Raw genomic sequence first — 12,650 nt, forward strand, 5'->3', positions numbered from 1 at the left:
GAAGGCCACATCTCCACGGCACATCCAGACATACCCAGAAATGTGTCTAACAATTCTCTGAGCATCCCAAACCCAATCAAGTTGGCAGTCTGTCCTAATGGCCACACACACTAGTATAACATGTTGATCAACAGTTACTGAGTGTGGGGTATATGGGAACCTTACACTCTCCATGTAATTTTTCTTTTTCAGTTATATGCTGATAAGGATATACATTTGTCCACATGTAAGTCTTAAGGAAATGATAATAAGTTAGAAAAGAGAATGTTATGGCTTATATCTAGATGTCCCTCAAAAGCCTCATCCACTTATAGGTGGGGCTTTTGGGAGGTGGCTGAATCATGGGTGATACTAAATGAAGGGTGTATGACACTGAATCAGTTCCCTATTTAGCAGTTCCCGGTGTGGATAATGGGCAAGCCAACCCTGGGTGCGGGTGGCTCCAGTCAATAGGTTTGGACCCCGGGTGGAATATAAACTTAAACAAAGAAGGCAGGCTTGCTGCTTACTGCTTCCTGCCTTCCCTGACATGGACTGTTTCTCCTCTGCCCCTCTGCATGCTGTCCTGCCATGGAGCCAGCCAACTATGGACTGAAACTTCTATAAACTTCAAGCTAAAATAAACCTTTCCTCCTTTAACTTGTGGGTGCCGGGCACTATGTCCCAACAATGAGAAGAGTAAAACAGAAAACATACTCCAAATATTAAAGGTTTCATTTCTATGCGGTACAAAAATAAGCAGAATGCTATGAATAAAGTTAAGAAACCTCAGGAGCTTGTTAGATAAATATCCCTGAGCCCCACACTCAAATTTTCATCAAGCTTCCTGTATCCCAGCCACACACACCTCCTCAGGTCAAATTTTATGCAGAGCCTGACATGCCAAATCTTGACTAAGATTTTTGGGTGGTGGTCTAGTTAGAAAGGGAGGTCAAACTTGTTCTCTTTTTCCTTTTTTTTTTTTTCTCAGAAGAATCAATTCTGGGATTTCAGGGTGCTTGCTCTACCCTGGCATGCAGAGGGTCAGAGTTGGCCTTAAAAGCAGAGCTATCAGAGAAAATGACACTACCCATCTCCAAGGTTGCCCTATTGATTCAGTGAGCTCATCAGGCCATACCTGTCCGAAGTACATACTAAAGTTCTCAATACATGTTTACCATTACTGGCAGGGCTCAGTCGGGCAGGTTTGTTATCTCATCTACTCAGGAGGCTAAAGCAGGACTGCAAGTTTGAGGCCAGTCTAGGCAATTTAGTGAAATTTTGCCTAAAAATGAATGAGTAGGATTGAGGGTGTTGCTCATTGGTACAGAACCCATAGGCTTAATTCCCAGTACTGTCCCCCAAAATGTTTGTCATTCCAAGCCAGATGAGTCTTAGAGATCCTGTGAAAATTCTATGTGAAGACACCTAGATTAAAAAAAGTTAAATAAAGATTAATGATACAAAGTGCTGCATAGTAAGTGTCAAGAGTATGGCTCTCACTTCAAGTCTATGCGGTCTCATTATATTACCAGGCTAGTCCTGAACTTGTGAGCTCAAAAAGTCATACTTCTGCCTTAGTCTCCTGAGTAGCTGGAACTACTGCCAAGACTTCTAAAGTTTTAAATCACAAATCCCCCTGTAGTGTTATAAAACAGTTTCATCCGTGGTATGTAGGTAAATATTTACCTATGGGTTCTAATGGGGGGGAGGGAGGGTTGGCATCAACTTTAATTTTACTGAAATGAATTGTATATGACACAATTTACTACAAATAAATTATATAATATTCATTACAAATTTTATATACCTGTAACTTCACTGTAACTTGCTACTTCCTTCCAAATCCAGAAGAGTACTTAGTAATTTTGTTGCCAACCTTTCATTCCAATAAATTCCCTTTTCGGTTTTAGTCAGTCAATGTCAGAGCTTATTGCTCACAATTAATTCTGAGCCATACATGCCCTGACCCAGCCAGGCCTTTCATTCTGACCTGTTACAGGGGATACCAACAATACAAAATAAAAGATGGCAGCTCTATAATTACATAACATTGCACCAAAAATTCATCTATGTGACAGCAAGAACTATGTACATCTAAAGCACATAACAGAATAGGAAAAACATGTTCTTTACTTAATTGTACATTTGCATAACAAAAATGTCTCAGTCACTTTGTCACTGAGACAAAATAGCTGAGCCATGCAACTTAATGGAGAGGTTTACTTTGGCTATGGTTACATTCCCTGGTCAGCTGGCTCATTCCAGGGCAGAATGAAATGGCACAGGGGCACAGTGGAGGAAAAGCTGCTCATCACATGGCAACCTGGAAACAGAGGGTGAAAGAAGGAACCAGAAGAGCAGATGTCTCTGCCAGGTCGTGCCACCAGCAACCTGTCTCTTCTGACCCAGCCCCTAATATCACATATAGATACAGCACATCCATGGTTCAGTCACCTCTTAAAAGCCCCATTAAGAAAACATGAGGCTTTGGGGGGACATCTAAATATGAACCATAACAAAAACCAATTGTATTATAATTTTAATATATTATGCATGGGCTTTCTAGTGCCCTCAGACTTACATTCAACTTGTCTGCCACCTATGATCTCAAAAATCATAGGCAGGTTGCTCAGCAGTTGAAAAATAGGCTAATAATGACTAATCCTTTTAATAATGACTCTTAAACTTTATTTTCTTTATGATCAGATAACAATATATACTTCATTGGCATGTTGTGAGCACACACAGGGTACACTGTGCAGGGTACAGAATGGCCATTTGAGAATTATTAATTCCTTTCCCAATATTGATAACATAGTCAATTTGGTCTTTGTACATATTTGAGCTCTACCTAAGTGAGAGTCTCTCCACCTGGGATAATTGTTAGCCATGCTGAATTTTGAAGCAATATGACCTCAGAATGCTTGTTCCATTGCTTCTGGCTTCCACACCAACAATGTTTGTACTGTCACTTTCCACGTGGGTAAATCCACTGCAAAGAAAAGAAAGAGAAGAAACAAACCAGTTGTTAATCTGAGAAAGGACAAACATTTAAGTAGTAAAAGCTTTCACATGAAGATGGAGCTCAGCCTTCTGTACCTTCTCCCACCAAGTCAAAACTACCTGGTCTTCTTTATATCTCTTATTTCCTCTCGGCTTTGATTTGAGGATCTAAATTCATTTGTCACAATTACAAATATCACATTCTTAACCCCAGAGCATCATGTCAATTTTGTGTTAAAAGAGCAGCACAGTGGGTGTATAATAATAATGTTTATTCTTTAGAATATTTCTATTGACAAATTATTAATTTAAATTTTATAAATTTTAGTATATTAAACAATGAGTTCTTAACAAGAAAAAAATAAAAAGTAATGAATTTTTAATATTTATTATTTATAAAAAAGCATCAAAATTTTCAACATTGAGTTTTTTGGTTTACAAAGTCAAAAAACAACAGCCGGGCTTGGTGGCACATGCCTATAATCCCAGCACTCAGGAGGCTGAGGCAGGAGAATCACTGTGAGTTCGAGACCAGCCTGGGATACATAGTCAGATCCAGGTCAGACTCAACTACAAAGTCTGAGACTCCATCTCAAAAAAACCCCCAAATTAAAAAAAAAAAAAAAAAAGAAAGAAAGAAAAAGAAATTCACACATGAACTACAATGAAAACATCAACAGAACTCTATACTACAATCTTTACTTCAATCATCACACTTAAGACAGTCTTCATACATGACAACAGCATGTTCCATACACATGTATCACTTATACTGTCAGCACATGTGCTTAGCTTTCCTGTCTCTTTTGCAGGACATACTTGACATCTTTCTTTTGTCAGGAGGTTATATTATACAATGTGTAGTTAACAGGAACATAAAATACCAGTAACATAAAGTATTAAATTCTTAATATGTATTGCATGTTTAGAATAAACATCAACATTTTCACATCAGTTGTGTAGCTGCTTACAAAACCTAAAAGGGAACATCAGAAATACATTCCTATATGAACTACAATGAAAATACCAACAGACCCCTACATCAAAAATAATCTTTGCTTCAACTGTCACACCCAGGGCAATTTTCACACGACAACTGCACATTCTATGCACACATCTTGCTTACACTGATAGCCCATGTGCTTAGCTTTCCTTTCTTGTGTAGTAGGTAGTTCTTGTCATTTTTTGTCTTCCTCTTGTCAGGTTTCTCAGCCTTTTGGCTAAGATCAAGTGCAGGAGCTTCTTACTATATTGTACAACATACATTTTAGCAGGCAAGATATCATTAAAATAAAATATCAAATATGCAATGAGTGCTTAGAATATACATCAACGTTTTCATATTAGCTGTTTACTTGCTTACAAAATCTAAGAGATAACACAGAAATAAAAACTTATGTGAGCTACAGTGTAAACACAAACAAAAACCTACCACAGAAATAATCTTTGCTTCAACTGTCATATTTAAGGCAGTCTTCACACATGAAAACTGCATATTCTATGCACAAGTCTTACTTACACCGATAGCACATGTTTTGTTTTCCTGTCATTATTTTAAAGACCCAGTTGATACCTTTTTTGTTTTCCTCTTGTTGTAGTGCATCTTCGTGATGTCGGACCTGCCTTTTCACCTGTCAGCTCACCAGCATGGACGATTTTTTTTGCATAGTTCCCTGGGCAGAAACATTTTGTTCTTCCTCTGCTGTAAATGATCTCTTATGAGTTCCAGTCCCAATCCTCTAAGAAAATTTCTCCATATTTTGCACTTATTTTCTTTGTAAACTATTAAACTATTTGTGCCACATGTTTAGAATTGAGTAAAATACAACCATTGACTGATGCTTTGTGTTTTGAGTGACATCACAGTTGCTGCATAACTAATCAACAACATCTACTCCGCCTTTGGTTTTACTGTAAAAAGTTATCATCTCAGACTTCCATTTGGCTGAGGGTTCTGTCAATTTTTCCATCATGGCGCAATGTGACATCAGAGGTACTAGTTTGTTTTTCTTTGTCATATACGAGGCCAATGTTATATCTTTCTGAAATCCAAAGACTACTATACAATTTTGTTTTGTTTTGTTTTTAATTTTTATTTCTGCAAAGCCAATCAAAAAGTTGTTGGAAGGAAAAAGTATAAAAGTTACCCTTGCATATTTGGGAACAGCAAGCACTTAAGTTTGAGAAAACAAGGACTTAAAACAGTTGAATCAAAGGCAGTACCCGGCTACTTATATTTTAAAACAATGTGATGTTTCTTCTGAAACAACATTCCTTTCTTCCCTAATTACAATATGACACAATACGCAACAGCTCACTTGAAAGTGCTAGATCATAGGGGTCAAGAACGCCATGAGCCATCCCACTTAACATGTCCCACTATACAACGTTGTTTTGGTGCTTGAGAAACCAAGCAATCGTGTAGCATTACATTCAACAGAAACAACTCTCATACTTTGGGGGTTTAAGATCCTTGTCCCTCCAGTTCCGATGTTGTGACATCTGACTCTTCATCATTGTAAATATTTTCAGCCATTTGCAATATCTGCATGATGTTGTCCTCGGACACTGAGCAGATAACCCAGGGCTCATTGGGGTTCCAGTTAAAGTCTGAAATCTTGGCAGTGTGTCCACCATGAATAAACAGAAGTTCTGGAGGCCCATCTTCTGTGTCCTCAGCTGATTCTTCTTCTCCAATTTTACTCAAATCCCACACGTTCAGGTGGTGAATCAGTACCACTTGAAGCCAAGATAGTTTCATTATGTGGAGACCGGTAGACCTGGAAAATCTCATTCTTATGAGATTTGAAAGTGTGAAGTTTTAATTTTAAGTTACGTAGGTCCCACAAAGCTACAGTTTTATCGGCAGAACCAGTTGCTAGAATGAACTCGCTATAGGGATTGAAGTAGACCTCGGCAGTGTGCGCATCCACCAAGTGGCTGGGCTTGGAGGTGGTGTTGGACCTGGTATCCCATATCATGAGTTTCTGACCATCAGCAACTCATCCAAATAAGGACTCATGCAACAGATGCCAGGCCACATCCTCTACAACGGCTGAGTGGCCAGTAAAATTGCTTTAGCATCCACAATTTTGTCTTCCTTTGGTCCTGCATTTATACCCCACAGGCAGACAGTATGGTTGTCGGATGCACTTAGGAGATAGCCACTCAAATTTGAATTCCAGGAAAGACCAGTCTTCCTTTTGGTGACCTCTTAACCTAAGATCAGGATTATATTCTCCACTTGGGTCAGGTTTAGTAGGGTGTTTTGTGTAGTCAAAAACCAACACATCAGAAGATGGTGTTTTTGTAGCAATGATGTGAGGATTTTGTGGCATGTAATAAGCATGGTTCACTTCTCCTTCGTGATTAATTTTAATTTCACATTCGATTTTTCCAAAGCCATCAAATTCGCCCTTGTCACTGTCACAGTGGGAAGCATCGAACTGTGCATCATCATTGGGAGTATGGACTTGAGCAACCAGCAGATGATTCTGCTCATCAGATGTGTGAGTCCCCAACACTAGCCAATGAAGGGCATAATCTTTTCCTTCTGGTTTAGTCACTTCAGGAAGCCACTGAACCGTAAGACTGGGCCACTGAAGAGCATGGGTCATAACCAGGTCATACAGAAACGGTGTATTCTTTTTCCAGATTTTATATTCTTCATTGATGACATGCTCTTCCACAGTATCTTCAAACATCTCTTTACTCGCCATCTTGTGTCGGGTTGTTCGCCCCCTCGTTGCCAGCTGACTCCTTACGCTAGCCAAGAGCAGCCTGAATGCTGGGGCTCTTGCCTTTCCCAGGCGCGCCACACACCCCTGGCTCTTGAAGCCTGCAGTCCGTCTTGATGCCTGGGTGCACCCCAGATGCGTAACCTTCCCTCCTGCCTCCTCCCCACTCGCAAGTACTGAGGTCTGAGGAGCTCTTCTCTCTCTCCAAACTTGGAATGAGACTTTTCAACCCGAGCCTCTCAGCCCGCCCAGGCGGCTGAGTACAATTTTCTGTTTTGAAACTGCAACATTTCATTAGGAATTTCTCCTGTTCTTTTTTTTTTTTTGGTTTTTTGAGACAGGGTCTCATTATGTAGTTGAGACTGACCTGGAACTATGTAGCCCTGGCTGGTCTCGAACTCACAGTGATCCTCCTGCCTCAGCCTCCTGAGTGCTGGGATTACAGGTGTGCACCACCACTCCTGTCTTTTTTCTTTGTTCTTGTGTCTAGTTCCTACTCTGGTCAACTTATGCTTTGTTAGCAAATGCAACATCAATTGGAAACTAGTAAACCAATTGTCAAATGTCACGTTCCAATTAGTTTGGGAGATGTGAGCAATAAGTCTTTTCACAACATAATTGGGTTTATTACTATACAAATAAAGACATGGTGGCTGAGTTCTAGGGTGAATTGAAAGTACAATACGTCTTCACATGTACCAGGGTACATATTTTTATACTGTATTTTGAAGGCTTTTTTTGGACATAAAGCTACAGCAACCACAAAATGCTGTAAGATGTTCTATTCAGTCATGCATTCAGATGGTGTGTAAATTCCTTAACAATTAGCAATAGATCTCTCAAAAAAATGTCTGAATAGTAGCTAGATTATCAGTTTTTTTGGGTGCTTTTGTCATCAAACCTCAGGTAATTTTGAAGGAAACCAAATCCCAGTGTCATTGTTATTCTGCAAACCTCAAGCCCACACCACTGCTTTTCCATGTCTTTTACATTCTTAGATTTACTATGAGAAAGCCCTGCTAAGTATAGCAAACCTATGAATGTTTTTGATTCAGCTTGTGAGGTGTCATAATAAACACATTTTTGAGTATTGGAATCAGTGCATATAGAACGTTTTCCTTGGGCCAGGGATACAGCTGAGTGGTGCTGTATCCACCTGGCAAGTGCAAGGTCCTGGGTTTGATCCCCAGTACCAGAAAACAAACAAAATGGAATATTTTACTTATATTTCATCATTTGTGTATCTCACACCTTGTAGCATTTCATCCGTTACAAACAATTTCCAACATTGAATGGCAGTGCTGGCATTTGTCCAACAGGTATCACCCTAGCCAAGATCCTCATTATATTTTTGGACCTAGTTCTGGCATTGGAGCCTTCTATTTGGTTGTGTAACCATTCTGAGAAGTCAAATATGTACCCACATTGCTGTTTTCTTCACCATCAGAATGAAGGAGAGCTCCATTCCCTAGGTCTGTATTGGTCAATTCTTGCTTCATTTCACTGCCACAAGACTCTGGCTCACATGGTCAACATCAAAGTCATTGTTGTCATCATCATCACCATCATCATCATCATCCATGCATGCGTCACCTGATGATTCACTTTCGGCCTCCTCCAAAACTTGCAAATCTGGTCATATGCCATTGCATTAATGTGCTACTTCTACCAGAAAAATCAAAAGGAAACTTTTAAAAAACAAATTCTAAATACACAGAAATTTACCAATGAGTATTTCATGGGTAAAACTCACCTGTTGCTGCTTTGGAGCTCCTGTATACACCGTGCTGTTCATTTGCCAAGTGGATGAACGAACGCACAGATGGATTCTTGGTTTTTCCAAGCCCAGCTACCGTGAATCCACACTCCATTATTGTAAAATACATGTTTACATAACAAAAGAATGGTGTGGGTGTATTTACAACCCCCCCATGCCTAGGTAAACATAGGCAAAAAATGTTACGTGGAGCACTGTGTGGGTAAAAATTCTGGTTTGACACTTTCGCACACATGTGCACACCTTGTTATTTGTAGCATCAAGTTTGCTTCCTGTATCCTGTATTCCCCAGGTGCAGCTACTGAGATGCATAGGCATCTACTATAATGCTAAAGCACAAATTTCTATCAGAAAAGTTTAGTATGTGTATATTTAACCCACTGTGGTGCCCCAAGTTATTACGTGGGAATATAATTTTGGGGCAGCCTTCCTGACAGTAGCTGCCTGAATCATAATGATTCCAGCTAATATAAAAAATTTCTGACAGAAGAGCTTCTAATTTAATAATTGAGTCTGTTGCAAATGTATTTATTATTTTGGTAGGATTTCCCTATAAATTTATTACCTAGCTTTTTAAAAGTGAAAACTATTTAAATCATTGAAATTCAACTGCTCATTTTCTCTAAAAGGAAATTTAACTGTTTCTCCAAAAGGAATAAATGGTTCCCTGTGTGCAAAATATAACAACAAAAGAGCTTTTAATTTAATCTAGGCAAGTCTGAATCATTTTCCCAGAAATTAGAATTAACGTATCCATCCTGGTCAGTCTCACTGCTCTCTTGAATGACAAAGATATGATCTTGGGGCCAGGGATTTAGCTCAGTGGTTCTGCCACCAGCCTCACAATCACAAGGACCCAAGTTCAAACCCTGGTACCAAACAAACAAACGAACATATAATCTCAAACGCTCATAGAAGCAGCAATTTTCTACAAAGTTAAATCATCCTCTGTGGGACTTTGGCTAAACATACACTTGTGCTTCATATGTAAAACATGTACCTTAGTGGTTTTATATGTTGTAGGACATCATGTATAAAATGCAAAGTGTGAGCTAACAATGTAGGGTATTTTTTGGGGGGGTGGTTGAGAGGGGTTCTTGTTATGTATTTCAGGATGGTCTTAAACTTGCTATATAGCTCAGGCTGGCCTCAAACTCACTAAGACCTCCTGCCTCAGTCTCCTGAGTGTTGGGATTAGAGACATGCACCACTATACCCAACTAACAATGAGGTATGTTTTTCTTCACAGAAGAAGAAACCTTTACGTAGCAGCTGGCCCTCAGCCCTGGTTGGTAAGGGATAAACTGAGTTTATAATTCTAAGTCTTATTAACATTCTTTCCAACATTTCTTTCTTAAAAACAATTTTGGGGTGTGCCTGTAGTTCTAGGAAGATCATTAGATTGAACAAGTTAAAGACCAGCCTGGGCAACATGGTGAGACCTCCTCTTCAAAACCAAACCAAACCAAAAAAGCTGGGTGTGGTGGCATGCACCTGGAATCCTAGCACTCAGGAGGCCGTGGCAAGAGGATCACTGTGAGTTGGAGGCCAGTTTGGGATCACACAGTGAGTACAAGGACAGCTATATAGCAAGACTCTGTCTCAAAAAATCAAAACTAAACCAAATACTGCTTTTCAGTCATGTAAGACTATTTTGCAGGCAAAGTAAAGAAAAACAGCCAAGTACCTGGCCCATTTGTGGGATCCTCCAAGTAAGTGATAGCAGCTCTTGAGGACTGGGAATTTATTTTCCTTATTCCACACGTAGACACGCAAGGAGAGGTCCATGGAGGAGGTGATGACTCGGTCAAGGTCCTTGAAATGAAGTCAAGTGAGGTGTGGATGTGGACTCCAGAAAGCAGAGAGTATGCCATGGGTGGGGGGTGCTGCACTCACCACCCGCATGGACGTGATGGGCTTCTGGTGGTCCTGGAAAGCTACCAGCTGCAGGCCATGTATGGTGAACAGCATCAGCTCCAAGCCGAAAGTCAGCAGGATCACCTGAGAGCCATAGCCCTGCATGAGGTGAGGTGACATCAAGGTGTCCGGCAAGAAACTGGCCACCTGTTTTACTTTGGGAAATAAAACACTTAAATGGGCTACTCTGGAGCAAATCTATGCCTTGCCTAAGATGATGCAGTATACAGAAAGGGACAATGGCTTTCTACTTTGACCTGAGCTAAGCCCTTACACATGCATGCACTCCTAAATCTCCACTTCATCAGCAACAAAATACGGGTCACGCTGCCACTCTCCTGGGGCTGTAGAGTCAGTGTACTGTAGCCATAAAGTGTCCAGCACAGTGTCTTATACACAGAACCATTCAGGGAATGCCAGCTCCATTCTTTCTTCCTTTTCTTATCTGAGACAGGGTGAAATAAGGAATGACATGGCAACTATATGACATTTATTACTTTGGCCAAAACCTATTGTCAAACATGCTGTCTTTTATACTGGATAGCACTCAGTTTTACCAGAAGAAAAAAAAATTACCTCTTATGAACAAGTCATGTGTTTTCTCATTACCTAACAAGGGGTACATTATATATTTCATTTCCCTTTTTTTCTCAAGGGCTAGGAAGCTCAGTAAAATTTGTAGCCAAATGATATATAAAGGAGAAAATGCCAGGACCTGTCAGAGTGATGCTGGGTTTAGGAAACAGGAGAGACAGCTCTACTAAATAGAGGGCTATGGGTCTTTTTTTCCTACTAGACTAGGAGATCCATGGAAAAGAGATAGTTCTGGCTTTTATTAATCTTTCTTTATACTCAGTGCTAAAAGCGGGTGGGGGGAGGACTGAATGAAAGCAGGAAGATCATTTTAGAGGGAGCTTGTGGGTGTGAATGGTATTTAATGTCTGAATCTCAGGGCCACACACAGGCCCCACTGTGGTCCATCACTCTACCAGTTCAGAAACTCAAAACTTTAGCTGGGTCACTCTATTACTGTTTCACTTGGAAAGAAGAAAAAGCGTCCCAGAGGAACTGTGAGAAACTCACCCTGGAAGCATTATACTGCAGTGGCAGTAACAGACAGACCATGTCTAGCATGGAGACCCTTACCCAGAATGTCCACTCTGTCCTTGGACGATTTCTTGGCCCTTAATTCAAAGGTAGTGACAACCAGCTGCATGTCATCTTCATTTTCATTTTTGTGCACCACAATCAGCCTGGCCGCTTCATCAGGTGCCCAGCAGGCTTGAGAACACATCCAGAGAGGGAGGGTGGTAGAGACAGGAGGCTCATCTTCTGACGGGCATGCCAAGGATTGAGTGTAGAACACCTGGGGAAACAGCCCTGCATGGTCACAGTGAAGGTGAGAGGGGGCTTCTCAAACCCTGAGCCCTCAGAAAGCCCCCACCTCCACCTGATTCCTGTACCTACCAAGAAGCTGGCTCTGCTGCAGACCCACATGGGCCCTGCTGGCCTAGCTAGGCAGTCTATGCCATAGCACAGTCTTCTCTCCAGACCAGAAGCTTTTCAAGCTTAAGCTCAGCTCGCATCTGGTGCCCCGGAAACGTCCCAAGGAGGTTGCAGGGATGCATAAACCACATGATAAGCATTTGTCTAGAACAGCTGCAGTCACTGTTCCTCAAATATCTTCCTCCACAATCTTTTCCTGTTTCCTATCTCCCCCTGGTTCCACCCCCTTCTTCAGGGGTCCTGGTAGCCCCTCCCATGGCCTTTCTGTACCTGGCTTTCTTCTCTGACCACTTGCCTCCCTGGCTGTCATTGCTTAGGCTCCCAGTCCTTCCTGCTCTGTGGAAGCTCTTGTTCTTGATCTGTCCTTTTTCCTCCACAAAAGCATTCCCAGCTGTCTGCTTTTTACCATACTTCAATTTCCTGGTTCAGGCTCTGGCACTCAAAGTGCTTCGTTTCCAACAAGTGACTGAACATCTCTGTACTTGCTGAGTTGTCAGGACACTGTGACTCACAGGGCATTAAGAAGATGGGGGCGATCACCCGGCGGCGTGCGCGCGAGCTCCCGGCCTGCGCAGGAGCTCCCGGCCTGCGCGACAACAGACCAGGAAGGCCCCAAAGACCCCCGGAGGGGGTTTCTTCAGCTGCCTGCCTGCCTGCCTGCGATCACCCGGCGGCGTGCGCGCGAGCTCCCGGCCTGCGTGACAACAGACCAGGAAGGCCCCAAAGAC

General features: G+C 41.4%; 1 protein-coding gene and 1 pseudogene across 5 annotated transcripts in view; both read right to left on the minus strand.

The window, feature by feature from the left end:
• Positions 1 to 2,110: 2,110 nt before the first annotated feature.
• Fbxw12 (F-box and WD repeat domain containing 12) overlaps positions 2,111 to 12,650 on the minus strand; it is a 36,665-nt gene continuing 26,125 nt past the window's right edge. Inside the window, exons 7-11 of one of the 5 annotated variants that reach the window (XR_777588.1) lie at positions 11,563 to 11,782; positions 10,396 to 10,571; positions 10,187 to 10,314; positions 8,147 to 8,387; positions 2,897 to 2,974 (exon numbers count right to left, since the gene is read on the minus strand). Coding sequence is in view for 4 of the 5 variants with exons in the window: in XM_033756491.1 (XP_033612382.1) it covers positions 2,866 to 2,974; positions 10,187 to 10,314; positions 10,396 to 10,571; positions 11,563 to 11,782 (633 nt within the window). In the remaining variant the exon portion in view is untranslated. Of the gene's footprint in view, positions 2,975 to 8,146; positions 8,388 to 10,186; positions 10,572 to 11,562; positions 11,783 to 12,650 lie in introns of those variants that run through there. The other 4 variants (XM_033756491.1, XM_010610587.2, XM_033756493.1 and 1 more) reach the window with 4 other exon arrangements.
• On the minus strand, positions 4,706 to 7,084 carry LOC104852799 (annotated as a pseudogene).

Source organism: Fukomys damarensis, unplaced genomic scaffold (genome assembly GCF_012274545.1).
Source record: "Fukomys damarensis isolate Sample0158 unplaced genomic scaffold, DMR_v1.0_HiC HiC_scaffold_27, whole genome shotgun sequence".
NCBI classification, from domain to species: domain Eukaryota; kingdom Metazoa; phylum Chordata; class Mammalia; order Rodentia; family Bathyergidae; genus Fukomys; species Fukomys damarensis.